This window comes from Dicentrarchus labrax, unplaced genomic scaffold, assembly GCF_905237075.1.
Source record: "Dicentrarchus labrax unplaced genomic scaffold, dlabrax2021, whole genome shotgun sequence".
Classification (NCBI taxonomy): Eukaryota; Metazoa; Chordata; class Actinopteri; family Moronidae; genus Dicentrarchus; species Dicentrarchus labrax.
In genome coordinates, this window is record NW_026136715.1 from 4902303 (window position 1) to 4925795 (window position 23493).

Genomic DNA, 23493 nt, shown 5'->3' on the forward strand with positions numbered 1-23493 from the left:
AATGAGCTTCTAAAATGATTTAGAAAAGTTGTATAAAAAATCATTTTAGCCAACAATTTCATCCTTAAAGCCTTATTTTATTTTATTTTATTTTAATGAATAAAAGAAAAAACATGCAAGAGCTGTAGGAATATTCCAACATATTTTCAATGTAAATTAATTGTTCCAGGTGTTATTTATCATATTAGATACATACACTACTGCTCAATTTCAGAAAAAAACAGCAGTTGGATTATGATTGTTGATTTTAGAAGAAAGGAGCCCCCCCCCAGATTTCAGGTTCAACATCTCAGAGAACCTGTCATGGTCATCTCCACCCTGGTTAGGAAAGCACAGAAATGATGGAAGTTCTTAAGGAACCTTTACAGAGGAGTGCTAGAAAGCATCCTGACTGGAAACATCACAAACAGGTGTGGGATTAGCACAGCCCTGCACCAAGTCGTTAAAACTGATCATTGGTACTTAGTACCCAGCATCAGTGATATTAGTGAGGTGAGGGGCCTGCACAGAGGCCAAAGGACACTAAAAGACAGCATCCACACCAGCCACAGCCTGATCAACCTGCTGCCATCTGGAAAGATTTTTTATGACTTAATAATCAATTTTACTGTAAATAAGTTTTGTTTATATATTTTGTATTACAAGTAGCATAAAGGGAACTACAAGCTGAATTTCATCGTACAACCCAATTAAATTACCTTGTATTGAGTACAGGTATATACTGTATTCTTACTTCACTTGTTAGAAGAAAATAAGGTTGTTGGGACTCACATATAGACAGATATGCCTATAAGACTGCTGCTTGTAATGGAGTATTTTTACACTACAGTACTGATACTTCTACTGAAGGCTTCTTCAATGTCGTGTCTATAGAGCGCACGGACACCAGGCCTGACTCATGTTACCTTACATCACCAACAAGCTTACAGGAGAGACAACAGGACCAGTTTGAACTTTTTAAGCCCTGCCAGTGGGATTATCCAAGACTCCAGCTTCTATTATGTCATTAAAGTGATGTAAAACAAAGCTCTTCATTCTCTTCTGAGGAACAACAAAACAATTAACACCACCACAGGCGCTTAAGATCCATTGCAACTACATGAACAGTCAATGGGATTACACTAAAGGGATCAGGTAAATGTTCGATGCCTCATATAACCTGACCTGCTCCTGAGAAGTTTGCAGAACTAAAGTGAAGCAGTTCCCACATAGAGAAGAGTCATAGAAGACTTTAATAACTCATCACATCTAAAGACCTTCAAAAAATCAAAAGGTAATCAGGATTTAAATCCACTAAACAAGTTAGAGGTAGAGTAGAGAGTTATTTTTATAGTGTTACGTAAGTTAATTAAATTGCTGCTAAAAGTGTTCATTGCTCACATAACCTGAGATTAAATGGAAGTTAGAGTATCCATAAAACGAGTGACCCCTGTGTGACACTTGAACACAAACAAGCTTATATAAAGTAATTAATCACTGGTCCAAAACAAGATTGTTTTTTCCTTTTCTTTGTGAAAAGTGTTAAAGTGTTGTACAATAAACATGAAACCTGTGGGCAGGCTTCCTGTAATCATCAGCTGTAATTATTCCCCCTAGCTTCATTTCAGAACATCCAGAAGTAGTGCTTATCCTCCACACAGGCTTCCTCCGTGAGATCATACGGTCGATTGATATTGGATGCAGTTAGTCAACAGACACATATTTGTAAAAAAAGAAATAGGCTATTTCTGAAGATAAAACAAAACACTTGTGTGTATTATGTGTTCTTATGTGGGGGCTTTGATATATATTTTTGTATTTGAAGTTTTATTTTTAAAAATAGCCCTTAAGGACATGGTCTTTAAAATGATTTAAGGTAATTTAGCATCTTATTTTTAAAGTAATTCATGTCATACCATTCATTTGTACCAGACATGAATGTGTCTAAACACAGACATGGAGCATCTTTTGAAGCATTTTTAGTTATTTCTAAATATTATTTACTGTACTAATAAGTTGAGTAAAAATAGGATATAAACTAGTGGTGGAATGTAACTTAACTGCATCAAGTGCTGCACAGTACCAGGATTTAGTGGCATCTAGTGGTGAAGTTACAGATTGCAAGTAACTGTATACCACTCGGCCTTCCAAGTGTGTAGGAGAAACTACGATGGCAGCAAAACCTGCAAAAAACACAAAAGGTTTGGTTTGTCCGTTCTGGGTAGAAACATGATGGTTTAACATGGTGGACTCTGTAGAAGAGGACCTGCTCCTGTAGATAAAACTGGCTCAGGCTAAGGTAAAAAAAAACACAACGATTCCTCTATTGAGGTGATTATACACTAATTAAAACATTGTTATGAACATTATATTCCATTTTTGCCAATAGATCCTCCTAAATGTTACACATTGGACCTTTAAGTACAGTTTTGAGGTACTTGAGTTCTTTACACGAGTATTTCCATTTCACTATCTCACTATCTGACAGTTATAAAAACATATTATCATCTCATTAAATATGAAATGTTTTAATAGATTAAACTTCCAAACAGAATGTAAAACTTAAAATAAGCAAGATGAGTAAAATGCTGTTTACACACTGATGCATCAGTAATAATAATCCAATATTATAATATATGACACATACTGAACGGGGTGATTCTGCTCAATGAGTACTTACTTCTGAAACCTCAAAGTACATTTTGCTGATAAAACATCTGTACTTTTACTTAAGTAATATTTGATTGCAGGACTTTAACTTAGTATTAGGAGTATTTTGACATTGCTTTTTAGTTTTAAGTCGAGGATCTGAATACTTCTTCCATCTCTGATAAATGACTTACTGTCATATTTAGTTTACTGGCAGTCTAGAGGGACAAGTGTGCACCCTAGAGGTCAGAAGTTACAATAGCAGTCAACCCTTTTATTTTTACAGTTCTGTTTATGGCCAAGTTTATGGCAATATGCCCAGGTATACCAATAAAACAGCTGACAAGACCGGACATGCATTAGCTAAACCACTGAAGACCTTAATGTATTATCAAAAACAGGAAAACTAAAACATCAAAGTGCATGATCTTTATTTGATATACTGTGAAGTACCGTCCATGTGGCACAAAATGGCAGCAGAACAATGAATATATAAGGCTCCTTTTCACTAACAACAAACTGCTCTTTGTCTTGATTTTGGCTATTCCGCCAGCACATGAATAGGAACACCTGCAAATGATAAATGATGGCATTTATAAATAGATGAACCAGTCCGTTAAGTCTGTTTTTCATTCAACCCGAAATCCCGTGTTCGTATAATACACCACCAGTTGAAGAGCAGCCGACAGTTGAAGGCCATCAGTGAAAACAGTAAGTCTGATCCGAGAGGACTGAACGATCCACCCCTGAGATTAGCTATCCAACATGCTATCAGGGAAGGACATGGTGAACAGCAGGAAGTGCTACAAAATCCATAAAAGTCATCAATGAAATGTAAACTGGATAATAAAATGAAATCATGAATACTAATAACGGAATTTAATAATTCTAGTATTTTAACTACCTTTGTTTTACTCCTCCACCACCATCATATTTCTAGAATTTATTCAGTATACAAATACTAAACATAGAATTATGATATGTATATTATGCCATTGTGTACAGTAGCACTTATTCATGATGCCACAAGTAAAATCCACATTAAAATATTTTCAAAAACACCATTTATTCTGTGTTTTCAACCTAGATCTAACTCTAAGGCTCCAAAGCCAACAACTGCAGGTTCCCCACCGCTTTAATTTTATGCCTCTTAGTCCCGGCTTTAGTCACATGACACCGAACCAGGCCATGTCCCCGGCTGGGTAATGATTATCTGCTGTGTCGTGGTGGTTAAATAGTGCAGCAGACACTAGAGGTCTTTTCTCATACGTTGTCTGTTGCCGTGTCCCCACTACCAATGCCAGGCCGGGCTCAGCCGAAGAGTTGTTGGACGCAGCCAAGTAAAAGCCTCAGATTTCCAGGTTTATGTCTCCCTCTAGGGACAACTAATATTCACTCAGCCTCTGGTCCTTAAGCCCAAACTCTTTATCCTATTTGGATAAAGAGGAACCGCTTGTGGTGGGTTACCCTCCGCAAAACAATTCTCATCTTTGGCTTCTCAAAAGTTACGTTTCAGGTTACAAGTCTGAAAGCAGCGAGTCTCACATACAGCAGATGTGAGGGCATCCCCTCTGCAGTACATACAGGTTCATGACGAGTATGCGTGTGCGTGAAAGCTTTACGCCCAGTGGACCTGAGCTCCTGCTTTCGAGTGCCGTTTGGCCTCCCTGATGGAGAAGGCCTCTTGCTCCTCACTAATCTCCTTCAACCTCTTCTCCTCCAGAAACGCCACTAAGGAGTCCCTCATGTCCACCACTTCGATCATCTGTTGGAGCACCCGATCTTCTTCCGCCTGCTGCTCTGGTGTCTTGTCTGCCGGACAAAAACATATGCACACTTTAGAGCTCGCTTTATAGTAACAATGTATTAATGGAAATGTGAAACTTGTTGCTTGTAGTGATTAGTCTACAGGGAATCACTTTACAGAGCTTTATAGTGAGGTGGCTGTGCATGAGGAGGTAGAGCAGGTTTTCCACTAATGAGAAGCTTCTCCTTGTGTCCCTGGGCAAGATACTGAACCCCAAATTGCCCCAGAGTCTGTGCCATTGGTGTGTGTGTGTGTGTGTGTGTGTGTGTGTGTGTGTGTGTGTGTATGTGTGTGTGTGTGTGTGTGAGTTTAGTTTCTGAAGAGCAGTTGGCACCTTGCATGGCAGTCTCTGCCATCAGTGTATGAAGGTGTGTGGGGTGAATGTGATGGTGTAAAGTGGTAAAGTGTAAGACTTGTAAACATGTGACAGTCAGAGAGCCAAGTTTCCCATGTAGAGACCATGAACAGAGCTAAATGAGGGTGAATACTGGACAAAAACTCCTAAATAATGATGATAATGTAATTGCTAGATCCCTAAATAAGCAACCGAGTCTCCCAGAGATACTTGTTTTGTCTTGTCAGTAATTTATTTTCCTTGTAGCAACTCCTTAAATGAGCAATCAGAGACTCCTGAGGTTAAACTGTGCTTCCCAAAAGATTTTAAAGGATAGGTTAACATTTTTTTAAAATGCTTTGAAAGCACTGGTGGTCGCTTTAATTGTTCCTCCTGTCCACACCGGCTGCAAAGAGATCACTTCTTAGAGCATAGTCAATATGATAATGAGGCATTGAGATAATCAAGTCAAGTAGGTTAAAGTCTTTTTAGAACAAAAGTCCCTCTTTCTGTACTATCCCTCCACTACAGTTTAGTGCAGAAACACTGATATGGAGTCATGAGGAAGGAATACGGTTCTAAAAAGACAGGAAAATACCTACTTTATGTCATAAACTCAGACTGCTGAGTGCCTCATATTAACTTCAGCTGAAGTTGCAGTGGACTGTGGATTTTGTCCCCCATCTCTCCACACAGAAAGCACTTTAGAGAGGGATCTCTTTGCAGCCAGTTTGGACAAAAGGAACAAACACAACCACCAATAATGCTTTCAGGCAACATAATGGGTTTATGAGTATTGTTTGAAGACAGAGACAAAAGACTGTACCTGTCCATTAAAAGGATTAACTATAAAAAGGACACACAGACAACAAACTAGCCTTGCCACATGAAGGCAACCAACAACCTTACTTCAACCTACCTCACCGTACGCCTTTATTACAAAATGCGCTGACTGTATGCAGAATTGGGTGAACAGGAGCACAACGCCCAAGCACTGATGTTCTCATTAGAGGAGGAAACGTGCAATAATTGTTTCAGCAGCCCTCGCTGAACACAACTGGGGCTTGTTTCCTATTAAGGTTGCTCTCTTCTAACTGCTTCAAAATCAATAGGCCGATTCAAGAACCTTCAACAACAAATGTGCTTATGTGAGCACACCAAAGTACACACCATTCAGCTCCATGTATTTCCTGAGCTCCAACTCCAACATGCTCTGCTTGTCTTCGAGTTCCAGCTGTCGAGACCTGAGTGAAAAACAAACATCAGCTGAGTCATGTCAACATTACATCCTGCTATACCCGCAGGTCATCATAAGGCCATATGACAAACAGAGTGACTATGAAGAAGATTGGTTGCTACCATGGGAAGAACAAACAGTATCCCCAGTGTTTAGAGGTGGAAGTCTGCTGTTGTGGACCTTCTGGCTACTGTGTCACTTCTACTCTGCACAAAAGCTGTGTTGTATTCCCAGAGAGACTATACAGGATTTTACTGTGTAGCACTGTTTGAATTTACAAGTGAGCCAATAAAGGTGTACACTTACGCCACCATGAGGTCAGACTCCTCGGAAACCAATGCATTCTTCTCGTGGACGAGCTGGATCCAGTGTTCGATCATATCAGGGGATCCGCTACTGCCTGGAGGTGGAAAAATAAATGTTTTTTTATGTTATCTGTGTGTGATGGTATGTTTCCAAAAAAAAAAAAAAAAAAAAAGAGTAAGGTTTGTATGGAAAATCTAGATATAGCTTTGTGGAAGTAGATTTATGTACCGCCTGTGACACTCACCCATGTGAGTGAGCGTGTCTAAAGACAAACTGGGAGCCCTCAAGCTCACATGCATCTCTCTATTTCTGGAGGCTGTTTCCTGTAAAATTCAGCTGACTTATGAAAGTTTAACATTGTACCCCCGTAGATATATATATACATACATGTATTTTGTATTTTTAGAGCAATATTTCTAGTGCTCATTATATTCAGTTTCTATGGAAACACTGTACTTTTTTTAATCAACTGCAGCTCATTTTGTGATTTCTCACCATAATTCTCTTCACTTTCTATTACCAGAAGAGAGGGACTGTAAGTAAGGACATTGTTCATTACAAATCTCTAAAATATTAAAACAAGGAGCTTTTCGTATCAGCAATGAAAAACTTCAGGTCTGCGGTTAACGTTCGGGTCTTACCAGCCTCTCCTCGCAGAGTTCGCTCCAGCTCTACACCCTTGTCCTCCAAATCCTTGAAGGTCACCTCTATCTCCTCCAGCCTCCTCTGTATGGACTGTAAACCACAGAAACAAGAAAGAGTAAGAAAGGTACTCAAAAAAAAATAGTTACGATTTTCATTTAATCTGCAGTAGGCTTTTAATATATTTACTTTCCATAATTGTTTATATGGTAGTTTTCATTGTTGCGGAGGAGTCCAACAATTTTAATTGTAACTACTAAGCATGAGGGATTCATAAGAAGTGATGCAGGTATGTGTTCCAGTGTTACTGTTTTTAATTTCATCTCATTGATGTATTTACTGTTCACTCTCCCACAGCTGTACCAGAGTTTATTAAATTACTGCTAATACTAAATAAAATTTCCCACTTCTGCTGCTGCTAAAAGTGTTCATCTGGTGTAATAAGGAGTGGCTTTTATTGTGAAGAAGCCCCAGGAAACGTATTTGTCACAGAGATTGTTCATCAAAAATGTGTCTACAAAACATGGCACAGTCATTATTTTAAATATCGCAGGGAGTAATGAGACGAGAAGGAGCAGCCACAGTGAGCTTTCAGACAGGCTGCACACGTCCAACTCCTCAGCAAGGTAACTCCTTTCCCTGTGGTCTGGTGATGTGTGGAAAACTACTTACGCAGCATGCAGCAGGAAATTAAACCGTGGTTTCTCAATGGTATAATGGAAGAAGGCTGATTATTGACTGACTTCTTACTTAAAAACAACTTCAGTTTGTTTGCACTGTAAAAAGATACATCAATTGCTCTTTTGTTGTATTTCTGACAAGTGTGCAGTGTTTGCTGCCCCCAGAATGCTGAAACCACACTTGCTGTTACCACTAGTGACCACTGGTGTCGCCAAATCAACCAGGAACTAAATCTTAAGGATTGTAAAAATTGCAACACAACACACAACACAACAAATGTGTTGACTAATTTATGACCAACTACAAGCACAATGAGTTCATAGTTTCACGGACCAATAAAAGATAGATGAGTGTAGTAACACTGTGAGAGAGACACAGACCTGGGCATTGCGTAGTCGCTGTAATTCGCTCATTTTGGCTCGCCGCTCCAATGTTCTCATCTTCATCAGCTCCAACTTCTCAGCCTCAACAGGGTCTGTCGGCACTGTCTGGAACTAAAAGAGTCAGTATAGTAAGCACACCGCTTGTTAAAATGTAGCAGCTCACTAACTAAAATGAAAATATCAGCTCCTTCTTACTTTCTCATCAAATAAGTCAATATCTTGTCCAAACATATCATCCTCGTCGTCGTCATCGTCATCATCATCTCCTTCGACACCCTCCTCTGAGGTGCTGTGAACATGTCTGAATGTCGTTTCTGTTGTTAAAAGACAAGAAAGATGTTGTAGCAAGCCTGACCAAGATCCAAAAAAAACACCACAGCAAAGGTGTTTTATTTTTCCCCCTGCATCTACTTTTCTCCATCAAAGAGAATACGAATCCTCAACTTACCCACTCTCCCTGGATGATTGATATGGACGCTGAGCCGGGTGTCTCTGCTGATCCTCGGGGACGAGAGATTCCAGGGGGAAAACTTTGATCGTACTCTGGTCTGTCCGCTTGGCATCTCTTTTCTCTTGAAGCAACGTCGATTCCTCTTCTCCCGGATGTGACCAGCTGTGCTCCCGCTCCAGTAGCCTTCCTCTTCTTGCCCATCCAGGCCCTCTGGTTTAGGAGGGCTTGGACCTCCTGCAGTTGCAGAGGAAGAGGAGCAGGAGGAAGACCCGCCAGGCGTCTCTGAGTCAGAGTCCGCACTTAAGCTGTGAAGATTAACCAGCTGGGTTTTCTCCTCATCTGTCAGCTGAAGCTTTCGCAGTGACTGCTTGGGACGGGAATCTGGTGCTGCCTTGGAATTCTCCTTTGTAGGTGTTGGAGATGAATCTTTTTCTGGAGTTGAAGGGTTAAAAAGGTGGACTGTGCGAGGTTTCGCTGTAGGAGGAGAGGGCTGAGGGCTGGGTATGGTCTGCCGAGAGAAGCGGGGCTTGGGGACAGGACAGAGCACCTCAGTTTCCTCCTCAGTGGGCGCTGCTACCTCAGTTTTAGACGGAGGATCTGTCGGAGTTTTTGATGGATGTGGTTCTTGGGCTTCCTCTTTGGATTCAAGTATATGTTGGTCCTGTCCTTCAGGGTCATGTGACTGCGTGTGAGTTGAGGGACCACAGTCCAGAGTGTGCTCATACTCCTCATCGGATGGAGACAGTGTATATTCATCACTGGAAACCCCGTTCTCTTCATTTGTTCCTTTGAGATTTCCTTCGCTATCCTGAAAACAGGAATGGAATTGGAAAAAAAAAAAATGAAAATGCAAAGAAAGAAATTCCTGTTTAATATGTTTTGGTCCACAAACCACATATGCTTTGACACAAACATTCTCATTAGTTGTGCGTAACTGCTGCAGCCCCCGCAGGCTGACGACATCGGACGAGGCACCAGCAGGATGATGTATCATGCAACAGAATATTGTGTAACACATGCACAACGAACACCAGGATTCAACATGGAGTCTGGAGCAGCAAGAGAAAGAATGGTTTACATCTGCTCTGTTCCGTGACCCACCTTACAAGATGTTTCAGCCCCGTCTACCATCAGCAACTCTTCAGAGTGCTGCTCGCAGTAAAATCTCCCTGAGGGGACATCACAGATAAATAACGATAAAAGGAGTTGAAAAGTCAGAAGACAAAGTGAATGTTGACATGCTCAAGAGGAAAAACCATGCTGTTTTCTTGAATGATTAATCTCCTTTTAGTCTAAGTGGAAACCCCTTTAAGAAGGGTCTCACTGCAAATTATTAATTACACTCATAAATAAATAAGTGGTCCTTTACTTATTGTAGCAAAACCATACCCTAGCTTTGAGAGGACACATTATACCACAGGTGTGATAGCTGTTGAAAACTAAAAATACAAGTGCTTTATACTCAACAACACAGCATTAAGTGCTTCAATCGAGGGCTGCTAGATTAGCAAACAAGAGGCTGCTAAAAAAGGATAACAAGAGACCAGATATTACACCCGATGTGGACAGATGGAGAGGAACTGACAATTACGACAATATCTTAAATGAGTCTCCCAAAGGAGGCACACAGACAGTAAGTACTCACCTGTAGTCTGGTCGAAGGTGTATCCTCCCAGTCTGAGTGTGATGCTGCACTGATGGCATGTGAAGCAGCTCCGATGGAAGAACTTGCCCTCTGCGCTGATGCGCTCCAGTACATAGACCCTCTGCCCACAGAAGTAACACTCCTCACTGTTTGTCATCGGCACACCAGTACCATGCTCCGGCTGAGGATCAGGCTCAGGCTCAGGCTCGGGCTCAGGCTCAGGCTCTGGCTCGGGAACAGGAGTAAGAGCAGGTGTAGGACTGAGCTCAGGGGACACAGGAGGCACCACCATCTGAGGGAAAAGGTCATAAGGTAGAGTTAAATTCAGAGAAGCAACATTGGCAAAAACACGAAGAGAGGACGAATTAGTGCAGAAAGCTTCTAAAGTAGAATTCTATTAGTTGAACACAACTCACACTGTCCTCATCTTCCATCCTCGTCTCTCTTGCTCGTTTCTGAGATGTGAGCTGTTCCTGCAGAGAAAATAAGAAAGTAACCATCACATGACCCGATTATGCCGACAACACTCAAAACCATTTTAATGAATAACTAGAAAACACTTCCCTTGAAATAACAGACTAAAAGAGATGTGAGTCACAGACAGCATAAGAGCACAGAGTGAAGGCCCAGACGTGAACTCCAGCCAACCAGCCAGTGCGTTTGAAAATATCTTTATCAAACATTTCTCTGTGCTGTGTAAACAGTGAACCCTAGTCACAGTGGGCGTACCTTGCGTCTTTGCAGAGAGTTGTGCTTCAGCTTGTTCAGGAAAAAGACAGCTGACTGTGTCTGGAAGAGAGTCAGAGGCTTGGACGATGGCAGGAAGCCTCCAGGTTCTATAGCCAGCAGAAAATGAGAGAATGAAAAATGTCAGGGACAGACAGACAGGGACAGACACCGAATTCACTTTATCTTGTTACACTCGGCAGCAAACCCAAAAGACACCTGAATGTTATTGTTGGCCTACTTGCAGCTTTGCATACAGCTGCGTAAAATATTCGGACTCTGCCTTTTTTAATATCTTTTCAAGCAAATATCTCTGTCAGAAATATTAATAATCCCTCTTCCTTGTATTTTCTGTAGCGTCACGGCAGCTAAAATTAACTTGTCATTCCACATAAAAACTCTTCAGCTCCAGCTCTGACTACCACTCCCACTCTTTCATCATTCAGATAAGGTTACCGGAGAATGACAGCTCCCTTACTGCCTGCACATCAGTCAGCGGATCCCAAGCAGAGCAGCACAGCATCACAGGCACGGAGAGCGTATATCACACCCACTTCAGCTCATTCAGTGCCTCCAAACGCTGGGCTCACATTTATGCTGTACAGGCTCCTCATGCTACAAAGACTGTAAAAAAAATACCTCTGCTGCACACAGCCGGGGAGAGAAGACCCTCCTTCAGTGCAGGAATAGTAGATCCCTTTCAAGAGACGCTAGTCCCAGCAGACCCCTGATAAGCCAGGTCCACACCGTGACTGTTTGCTCGGTCTGCTGTGCAGGAGAGCAGCCCGACCAGTAGAGGCTGGCTCTGAGCACAGCACTAGCCACTTAAGCCAAATGAATTCTGGGTAACATGCTCTTAAAGAGACAGCAGCGGTTTGATCACTTCTCAACACCAAACACATTTCAGTGGGAGGACATCTGACCCTTTTAAGGTGATGCTAATGCTGTGCAGTGTCTAAGCAACCGAGTTATGCAAGATTTATAGTGCTGTCACCACTAGCCATCTTCAGAAATATATCGGAACATAAATAGCATTAAAAATGGCATAACTGTGGTATATTCCAAAGTGCTTTTTGGGCTTTTGAGTTCTACCCTAGCTGCGAGTAATACATATGCAAACTTTTACCCTTTGCTGGCACCGTGAAGGCCTTTTGGATCTGGGTGAGGTAGAGGACCATGGACAACCTGTCTATCTGGCCGCTGTTGGCCAAGTCACTGGCAGACATGACAGGTGGGATGCCCAGCTCACTCTCCAAGATGCTAAAAGCCAGTTGGTTGTTGTGAACAGCACTAGACTCATCCAGGGTGGACATGTCACTGTGGAGGAATTATTAGTATTAATTATAGGGGGTCTTTTTACAGCAAAGATGATCATTACATTAGCTTTTGTTTACTGTTTGGTTAGCCATGGATTGCATTAGGTAAAATGTAAATACTTGATGTTAATTTCTTTCAAAGAACTGGGTCAAATGAATGCCATTAAACCACATAATTATACAGGATCTTACAGTGTGTAATTAATGGTGTTGTTAGATGAAAACCAAGCTAAGAGGAACTCACATGAGCGGAGGTCTGAAGTGGTGGATCAGAGCACACAGAGCCAGCCCGGACCTCCAGGATTGTGTAAAATCTATTACATTCACATTCGGATAACCCGCTGTGTGTTTCTGGCACCATTTCAACAACTCTTCAAACCCACTGACTGAATCTGAGAGAACAAACAGACAATTCATCAGCCAAAGCTCTACAACATTCTGTGGTTTCACTGTCTCTGATAAGTAAATATGGTGCGAGTACATTGTTTCTTTATGATGTGTCAATACCACAAACCACAAAGCGCCTCCTTCTTAATTCAACACAAAGCCGAACAAAAAGTGAAAGAGTGAACTATCGCGCAGGCCTGACGGGCGGCACAATGAAGAACAGCTGACCTTGACGCATGTGAGACAACCTGTTCTTCTGCTTCGTGCTCGATGCATTGAATTTATCAACATCATATAGGTGCTGCACCTAAATGAAAAGACAGGTAGATCAGTCATTACATTCAGAGATCACAGACTAAACGGAATAATTTATAAAATCCTATAAAGACATTGGTCAATGCAATCAGTACATTTTTTTTGTTATTTACTATAAGTAAATACAATCAAAACTACTGTCTAGGCCTAGAAATTAAGAATATTACTTTGCTGACAACAAATACAGAAAACAGCTATGGAACAGTTTCATATTGGACTCAAACCAATGTTTATTTCCTTAGTATTAGAACAGAATGTGAAGTCTGTTTTGTTAACACTGCTTTACTTGTATGAGACTGTGGCTACTAGACTATAATCTGCATCTTAAAATAACCTTCATGGTGATTAAAGTCACCCTGGTTCAAATCTGTGTTGAGTAAATAAAGGATAACAGTCCTGACCTGGTTGGTTTGGATGGAGGAGAGGTTCGCTCTCGTGTACCGTGTTTTGGGGTTGATGCTGTAACCAGCGTAGTTTTTGCTGGTGTTTTCTGGTGTGGTCTGGGACAAGACCTGGTAGATGCTTTCTCTGTACATTTGAGAGGAAATGACAGTAATTTAGAGCCACGCACAGCCCCAAATCAATCAACACATGGCAACAGAGATGAACTGAAACCTAAAAGCAAACACTAATAAGGAACCCAGTGTCACTGGGTGAGTTTAAAGATTATCTGTGCACATTTTTGAATTCACACTAGATTAACAGAAACTGAATTCTTTCTGTAAAACATCTGTTGCATTATCTGGTATAAAATGAATCTGCAGGTACACACCATAGTAATTTTCTTGCTAAGTTACAATTTTAAAACTCAAAATTAGCACATTTTACGGGCAAACCATGACTTCTGTCAAACACGAGAGGCCTCATTTTATTTATTCCTCATAGTAAATCATAGTAATTATCTCAGGATAGGAAGCATACTGATGAATTTTGGCACCATATTTTCATACTTTCAAGGCCATTCATTCTTTTTCTAAACGTTTAAATCTGTCTTTCTTTTTTCCCTTGTAGATCCTATGGTTTTCACTGTGTCTGAGAAACAGAAGGTAACAAAAAGTGCACAATTTCATTGCATCCACAAACAGCTGGTGAGAAATGTGGCAGGAAGTACAGAAGAAACAGGAAGTAAAGAACTCCAGTGTGTTTTGCATGTTGCTGATGATGTAAAGATGAAATGCAATTTTGGGTATCGCGTGCTGCCTTACTAGATTTATGCTTTATTTTAGCTCACCGTTCAGCCAGGACCTTGAGATGTGGGACGCCCATGCCCCAGCTCCTCACCATCCACGCTGTGTCAAAAGCAGCTAGAAACCCACGGGCAATGCCTGTACCCAGAGGCCAGAAAGGCTGCACAGAACAGAGCACAAGAATTCATTGTCACACATTAAGATAATCTAATGATGAAGTAGAGCATACACATGTCATACAGTGAGTCATTATCACGCTAGGGAGCTTATTAAAATTCATGGGGCAGAAAAAGAAACAGCTGCCCAGCTTTTCAAACTACATCATTATATACACACACACACATACACGTACATCAATAATCAGTCTTTATATAAACAGAGTTCACAGCCACACTAGCAGCTATGTGAGAGACACAGCGACGCCTTAAGCTAAATGCAGGGCTGCCAAAATTCACACAACTGACACTTTTCACACACTCGACACTTTTCACACGTCTATTTTGTCACGCAGCGAAAAACAAATTCATAACTGCTAGCATTGCAGCACAACTGCAGCGTGATGCAACAGCGAGTTATTCAGAGCAATGGGGGGGGAAAGCGAGAAATATACACACATTTATTATAGTGTCATTTATTCCCATGCATGCTGCTCAGAGTTAACAGACTGTGGCTCTCCTCTCACACCGTGCGCACGCGTGCAGGACAGGTAGTTGCTATGGTTACAAGGACGCTCGGTGTCTCTGTCATGCTGAAAGTTTCTCATGATTACCAACAAGAGGTTTTTAGGTTAATATGGTGCAAAATCATGAATGTAATTGCACCTTAATGCTGAAATCTAGTAGGCCTAAAATAACATAATTTGACATTTTGGGTTTACATTATACAGAGTTGCCAACACGCTCTCATCCTGCCCGATCTCATGCCAAATAAGAGAAACCTCAAAGCCACTTCCTCATGAAAAAATAACATGTATGTTAAATATATTTTGTTGTGCAAGCATCTGCAGCATCTGCAGCAGTGCTAGCAGCTCTGTGAGACAATCCATTTATCCATCTATGAAACCACAAATGTTAAGCTAATTTTGGCTCAAGGTTCTTTTCACAAGTTCAACCTTTGACCTGCTGGTGGCACATGGTGTACATGGTGGCATGAAAAGTCAAGGATTTATCCTCTGGGGCCCCTGAGGGTAGGTTTAAACTTTTTTGCCAATCCATCCATAGTTATGGAGGTATTTCAGTCTATACCTGGTGCCCCTGGTGTGACAATAATGGGAAAGGTGAAATTTGCAGGAGATTACTAAAAAGGTTGCCCCTACCTCCACCAGGCAATCTCCCACAAGCCCCATCAACAATTTCTTCCCCCTCCTCTCCCTGACCAGAGAGGCATTCTCAGCACGGTGCATGCAGGTGAAGTCGAACATGGCCACGTCTGGCCGGCCGGCATGGCTCTCGGCAAACTGGAGGTCAGGCAGTTTGCCACCTGTGGAGAAGAAGGCAGCATCTTGGGCGTAGAGGCACAAAGCCTCGTGATCAACGTTTGCAGGCGCCAGCAGCTCTTCTGCGTCGCTGTAGTCCTGTAGAGAGAGAATGAGAGGTGCAACATGATGAGTCATAGTACCTTTTCTGATTCTGAGTGACAAGTCTGACTTGAATTGCTGCATTAGCTAAAGGTCCAGGCTGCATAGAAAGAACAGATGATTGACAGTTTCTCTCTTCAGCAATGCTGTTACATCCATCTGGTTTGTTTCTTCTTCTTTACTGGACTGAGAAGCAACCGGTGCCAATAAGAATCACACTTTTTCTTGGTAATGGATGTGTTGTTCTCACCTGTTTAATGACCCCCTTCTTCAGCAAGCTCTTCTTCTTGGCAGTCATGACAAAGTAGTGGGTGTCGTCTTTGTAGTAGACAATATTCTCCAAATCAATACCTGGAATGGAAAATGGAGAGAGAGCATGGTGAGTATAGCAAGACAGTGAACGGTGTAGAAGAGTAGGAGAATTAGGAAGCCCAGACACCCAGAACATTTTCTATTTGAGAGTGTTATTGTTCTATATCATTAGCTTGTTTGCTTAGGCTTTTCTAATAGTTTAACTGGAGGGTAGTGGAGCAGAGGGAGACACAGGGAGGTTAAAGAAGAATTAAAAAGTCGTTCAACTGGGTTGAGGTTATAAAGGTGACACAACGTTGCGCCGAAAGTGCAGCGTGTGCAGAGTGGGAAGGGTGGATTTCATAATGCTTAACGCTGCCACAGGAAATTAACTAAGGATTGGAACAGCGATGAACAACCTTGCTGCTCTTTTCACACTTCACATTAAACCCAACCTGACAGTGTGAACATTCATTTCATGCCTTCAGGGCTGCATTCAGTGAGGCACAACAGAAGAACAATGAAATGAAAATAAAAGCACTCATGTTCTTATTAGATATATTCTGCTTTAGTGACTCTACTTCATAATTCATGTTCTCATTTAGTGCAAGCCGTGCTACAAAATAAATTAATCAATAGCATTTCCTCTTTTCTTGCTTCAATTTTTTAGCAGCAGACAGCTGGTTCACTGCAAATCGAGATGTCCTCCATCCACCTGAACTTGACAGTAGAGGTCATATGGATTCCTACCCGTCTCAGAGAGCAGGTCTTGGAAAAACTTCTGGTTGTAGATGCGTGCCACACCGCTGATCTCTGCTACTTGGGACTCAGCAGCCGTGTTTCTGTTGATGAAGTTGGCTGTGATGCCAATAGCCAGCTTGCCTCTCAGCTCCTTGTGCTTAAAGCCTGATAGTTTGGGAAAGAAGAAAAGAACAAACTGGACTGATGAAAGCTCATTGAATACGGCTGCTTGAGGAAGTTTGTTTTTCTGTGGCAATGTGTAACAGCCCGGCCTTGCAACATTTCTGTGCCCCCTATTGCGCCAGTGGGAACAGAAGTGATTCAAGAGAACATGTATTGTTTTTCTCACCATCAGGGACAAACCTGCCTCCTCCAGCAGAGATGAAGACATCAAACTGGAAGGCTGCAGCAGGATGAGACCCAGGCTGCAGCTTGGCCATCCAACCTGTCAGAAACACATCAAACTTTCATGTCCCTTGCCCCTCAGCAGCTTTCATAATAACTGCTTTACATACTGCTGCTTTATAAATATTACATGTTCATACAAACAACAACTGATGGTGATATACTGAGCAAAACTAGTGGGAAGAGTGATTACTGATTACTGAGATGTAAATACCATTTTCTCCCGAGGGCTCAATCAAGCCCTGAAACTCCACTCCGGTGTGCACCTCCACCCCGAGGAGGAGGGACACTTTTAATAGAACCAACTGCAGCTGACGGATGCCTGAAAAAACACACATGTATATTTCATTGGAAATGTGTGAATGAGATAATCGAGATACTAAATACAGTGCACACAAACAGCAAGTTCAAGGGAGCCAGGGCTGCAAATAATGGTTACATTCATGACTGATTAACATGCCAATTTCCTTGTTTAGTCTGACCTGCAAATCTCACATTTTACAAGCCATTTTGGTTGATAACTGATGTGTGTGTTTAGTGCCATCAAAAAATGTCCCAGCATGACATTCCCAAAGATTCCAATGTAGTCCTTCTAGGAATAATTCTCAAAGGCTTTGGGGGAAGTGCTAAAGTCTGACTGTTACAAATCCAAAAAAGCACTCCCCGAATTTAGTTAGTTAGTTTAGTCTGAACTGGGAACACCAACAGTTCAGTCAAAAATCTGGGTGTGTTATGCTAGTAGCAGCTAATGTAGCCTTGAGCAGCTAACCATAAGCAGAGATGAGGAGCTACAGAGGTCCGGTCACCACTACCAGTGGCCGATGTTTATCTGTTGGTTATTTGCAACTCAGATATTAGAGAAATAACCACCTCTGTTCTCCAGCACTGGCACAAATTGCACACAAATACCGATGTGTTGCATGCAGCACGGACAGAGAGCAGTGGTTCTTCTCTGTGTCTCACATCTTGGTTGAGAAAAGAAATAGACTGAGCTGCAACAAGTAGATATGCTTATCTTTGCTTGTTTCCATGGTACAGAGGAGCAAATACATAACAAGAAAGAAAGATCAGTATCAGTGCATCCTTACTGTGTAACTCCACATCAGCAGATATTTTTCATTTTCAAACTTGTAGTCTTCATGCAGCTCCCTCTGGAGCCACAAAAGGCTTTATACAACTGTTTTCACATATGCAATAGTTCTCCCTAAGGCCTGTAAACAATCTGAACCTCCATAATAGAACATGCATTCCAAAAGTATTGGAAATCACATATGCACTAAGGCTCCAAAGGGCGCATTTCATAGAGGTATCTTGTAATGGCCCTGTTAATGCAATAAGGTTATTTAATCCATTGTATACTCTATTTATATGCCCCCCTCCCTTCCCCTTCATCAGACACTAACAGACATGAATTAAAACAAAATAATGTTGTAGATTTATTTTCTGTTTGTCACTGAATCGATTGTTCACCTAATCATTTCAGCACTAATGGGAACACTTCAAAACAACACCTGACCCGGTACACAGTAAACATAGTCATAAGTCACTCACTGATGTGATCCAGAGACCCGGTGCAGAATTTGCCGTAGAACTTTTTGGCTCCGAGCCCGCGGAGGTCGGAAATTGTGAAGGGCCACAGGTGGAGAACATTGTTCCTGCTGAAAGCATCTCTCTTCTCCAGCACCACCACCTGAGCACCCAGCAGGGACAATTCAATGGCTGTTCTCAGGCCACATGGCCCAGCACCCAACACAAGGCACTAAGAGAGGCAGGGAGGAAGCATGGATGACATGATGTTAATCAAGTATGAAGAAATCAGATAAAACTAAATGTTTTCATGCTCTACTGTGTGGCAATCAGGGCAAAGTTTAAAATGGAGCCATGTGATGACTCAGGTTTCAATAAAGCTCTTTTCTTTTGAACCTCAAGCCCAAAAACAGATGGATGGACAAATACTCATCCATAGTCGCTCCACAATTAATTATTACAGCTGTATAGTAAAAAAAATATAGATTGAACAGATATTATATTTGAATTGTGACTTCTTTTTTTTAACCAATATTCATATTAAATATGTATACTTAAATCAGATAATTATCTTGACAAATGATTAGAGGGTTTCAGTATTTGTCCCAGAATTCAGAACCTTCACATCCCTGTATATCACTGGTACCTTGTTTTTTGTGCAGGCTTTTCCTTGCTGGTAATCAGAGTTGGATGCCCTTTTGTCCAGCTTTGTCCACAGGGCTTTGGCCTTCCAGTAGTTCAGTCTTTCCTTTAACTTGGTGTAGAAGCTCCTGAAATCCTTGGGATTGATGTCCAGTTGCCTGCAGAGGTCAGCAAAGTGGCGCTTCACATCCTTACAACTCTGGGCTTGGACAAACAGCTCAAATGTTGCATGAGACGGGTTGGCAGGGTCCTGGCTCGCCATAGTTGAGGATGACGTTGACCCGGTCCTTTGTTCACCAAGCTTCTTGGTTAACTGTGAAAAAGGAGGTTTTATAGTGGTATTAGAACTTCCCACATGGAAATAACTGTGCTGCTGGGATAGGTTTACTGTCAGTGATCAAAGGGTTACAAAGTCCCTGTTGTGTTTATAGGGGTGGTTCAGTCTTCTAGCCTCTGCACTAAGGGGAAGTCTCTTCCTCATGTTCAACTAATTATAGTCCAAAAGGCTTAAATGTTGTGGACTTCCTCGTCACCTGGTTGGCTGACTCATTACTCCCTCGCTGTGGTCTTTGCGGCTCTCTATCTCTTTTCTTTGTTATAACTGCTCTAAACTGAAAAACCCCACCCACAGCTGATGTGTCATTCTGACACACCGCCTCAGGACGTGTGCCGGTCTATAGTTTCTGTACGTAAGAGTACACAGTTTAATGAAAACATGACTAAAACACATGTCTTACAGAATCACACAATTGCACATATTACTTCAGACAGAACTAACACATGTAGGGCTGCATCTGATGATTATTTTCTCCATGAATCGATTAGTGGTTTGGTTTACAACTCGTCACAAAACTTTGAAAAATGTCCATCATAATTCACTACAGCCCTAGGTAACGTCTTCAGATGTCTTGCTTTGTTCACCCAACAGTCCAAAGACGCGAGGTATTCAATTTACTAAAAACGTCAGACAAGGAAACGCAGAAAATTCTCACATCTGAGAACCTGGAACCAACCTTGAATTGACTAATTGTTGCAGCTTTAAACACAAGTGCAGAATAAAATCTATTTACTTTCTCTTTAATTACAATTTGCCTGGATTCATCAAGATGGAACAACAGAATTTGGTAAAAAGGACAGTGAGAGCTGTCAGTATGTTGTAATACAGTAGCTTTCCCAACAATGTCTACCACTTAATAAACAACAAATACAGACACATTGTAGAATAAACACATTGTATTCAAGTAATTACATTAGAAATGTCTCATTATTAGAGCTATTTGGTATGTAACATGAGCTCAAAACTCACAATCTATTGTCAACATTTATTTAAGGTGGGTTATTTTCTGAATCTAGAGGGACCACAGACAACTTGCTAATCTTTTATGTAAATATCATACTCGCATAACAATAAAAGCCCTGCTCCCACAGTACACATCCAGCACATCATAAAGCTGTTCTAGCAGGGACAGTAAGTTACAGTTGGTTTGACATTTCCTGTAAACTAACCCTCATGCATCACTTCCTGCCTATGATAACATTTACAACAACACACAAACTCCTCTCTGCAGCTAATTCTGCAGCCCTCTGCCTCCACCTGAGACGCCGAGTCTATAATTACAGTCAGAGACCACTTCAACGTGAGTGTGCAAGACTCTGCTTGTGTGGGAACATGATGGAAACTGCATTTAAACTGCTGTTAAGACCAGCATGCCTCCCTCGCATTTTTTTTAACCACTGATGTCTGAAGATATTAATTGAGAAAGAATGTCACGGTGACACAGCAGACAGCATGACAAGAAGCACAAAACAATCTTCCTGTTTAAAAGAATTAGAGTCTTCCACTCTGCTGCATGCGAGTCAAATCGCTCGAGCAATAAATCCTACAACAGATCCAAAGGTACACAACTCTGGAGGTGTTTTATTGGCCTACAAGGAGACCCAAATGATACAGAGGCTTCAATGTGAAAGCATAGCTCAGGCGAACATAACCCCACCTATATTTCTCATGAGCATTTCTGAAGGTTAAATGTATTCAAAATCATTGCACTCCCATATTATGTTTCTCTGTTTATTCATTGCAGTGTGGACACAACAAGAGCAAGAACATAAGCCTCCTGACATGTACAGTGTCGAGTTACCTTATGGTCTGAAATGATTAAGACTGCAGCAGAGTGAAAGTCTCCCAACAGGCTGCAAATTGAGACAAAATTGAGACAAAAAAAAAACTAAGAATAAAATGCCCTGTGAAGACAAGACAACCTGTCAAAACTAAAAATAACTCAGAGGATCATCTTGAAACTTTAATCTAATTCCAGAGGAGGCTGCTGTATTAATACTCTGTCTTTTAAAAAGATGCCTGAAAAGATGCACAGCAGCATTAGAACAAACATAAAAGCACAAACTAGTTTCTCATGGTTAGAATCACTTTCTGTAACACCTCTATTTATAGTATAAGGGTGGTCAGGCTGAATTAAGCATCATCTGTGGCAAAGGTACAACACACACACACACACACACACACACACACAAGCACACACACACAAGCACACACACACAAGCACACACACAGTCACCATCATCTGACTTGTGTTAAGCAATTTCTAAGGAAGGGGGCAAGTTTAAGCAGGAAAGCTAAGGACAAGATCAGGCAGAAGCAACCAGGATTTGAAGGTGAATTGACCTGATTTTCCTCGGAGCCAGTGGATTGATTGGATTAACCCACCTTATTACATGTGTAAGCTGTGCGCAGTGTGTCTGGCAACTGTGTGTATCAGGATGTTGGATCAAACACTGATCTCCAGCCTGGCAAGTTTTGTTAAGGGGCACAGAGAGGAAATGAGAGGGACAGATAGAGGAAAGGAGAGGGAAAATGTGGTATTTTCTTAAACTTATCTGACTCCCACAGACATCCACAGTTTGTATTGAGACATTAAAACATAACCTTTCAAATGTAAGAGTTCACACAATAAAAGGAAGCTGATAAATGAAGAGGAAGGTGTGGCACTGAGCGCGTTTATGCTGTGCCAAAGCAGGTTGCAACACAACATGATACCAAGCGTGATAGCATCCAGATTTAAAAGAACACACATGCTTGCTATGGGAGCAGACATATGTGCACACTGAAAATACGGCTTTAAACAGCTAGAAGACACCAGCTAATTCATTCATTCATGCATTTTACATTGGAAGCGAACTACAAACGACACAACAGTAGCAACACCAGTGCGCACCAAAAAAAAAAAAAAAAACCCACCGACAAACTTTTAAACTCACCACAGAACTCACAAAATAACAAAAGAGCCTCCCCACACAATGAAAACAAAGGCACGAGACACAAAACCTTCCATTTCAAGTCAAACACGAGCAGTGTTGAATAGTGAAACACGTCCTGAAGTTAAATTACCAGCAGTTGAAGTTGTGCTGGAAGCGACTATCCGTCAAACTGCCTCCTGGCCGTCGTTTCCATGTTGTGTTGTTCCTTTGTTTACAGGTAAAGAGTACGCGCGAGCTCACCTGCGCCCATCGCCCACACTGCACGAGCGGAGACTCTTCCTGGACTTTCTGGTGAAGCTACAGAACTACAGCGCGAGCGATACGCGCACGTGACGGCCGAGTGGGTAGGTGTTTGAGGTGAAATGTCTGTCCCGAGGGTATCGCGAATGATCATATTATAATGAAATACAATCAAATGAGGAACCGTGGTTTGATAACAAGGTGATAGAACAGTGTTGATGGTGTTTTTGAGCTGTTCACAATAATAGGATTAAACACAGATTTGGTATTTGTACTATTTCTGTTGTATACTTGTTTATACTTGTACACTTCAGAGGAAAATACTGTATTTTTTTTTTTACTGCACTACATTTATGTGACAGCCATACTTAATGGTTACTCTGCAGGTGGAGATTTTAAATAAAAACATTTAAGAAATAATACAGATTAAACTCCCCAAAACTATACAAACTGGACCAAAAACAACATTAAACTGCTTTTTACATGTTAATATGACAATATAACACTGATAGAAGCCATACTGACTCTTATTTTGATAATACTTTAGTAATTTGTGGCATTTTTTTTACTTAAATTAAAATACTCACTAAAAAATAATGACTTAAAATATTTTATATATGGTCTCATGATTTGCAGACACAAGTATATAATTAATGTATAGGCATATAATAATACAATGTTCCACGTGATTTATGTGTAATTAGAAGAGTATGTAAATAAATAAATAATGAAAATGTTCTTGAGCTGTGAATG

The 23493-nt window shown here is 41.2% G+C and overlaps 1 protein-coding gene across 1 annotated transcript; it reads right to left on the reverse strand.

Annotated features, from left to right (window-relative positions):
• Nucleotides 1-3042: 3042 nt before the first annotated feature.
• On the reverse strand, nt 3043-22799 carry mical1 (microtubule associated monooxygenase, calponin and LIM domain containing 1). The gene is made up of 24 exons (XM_051426337.1): nt 22631-22799; nt 19232-19540; nt 18610-18817; nt 17273-17380; nt 17003-17098; nt 16663-16818; nt 15872-15972; nt 15361-15618; nt 14090-14205; nt 13260-13386; nt 12772-12850; nt 12401-12548; nt 11967-12157; nt 10844-10950; nt 10531-10587; nt 10115-10406; nt 9571-9638; nt 8467-9277; nt 8214-8332; nt 8016-8129; nt 6954-7047; nt 6313-6406; nt 5940-6013; nt 3043-4440 (listed from the first exon to the last, which is right to left on the reverse strand). The coding sequence occupies exons 2-24, from the start codon at nt 19487-19489 to the stop codon at nt 4247-4249; spliced, it is 3870 nt and encodes a 1289-aa protein (XP_051282297.1). The 5' UTR covers nt 19490-19540; nt 22631-22799; the 3' UTR covers nt 3043-4246.
• Between the last annotated feature and the right edge of the window lie 694 nt (nt 22800-23493).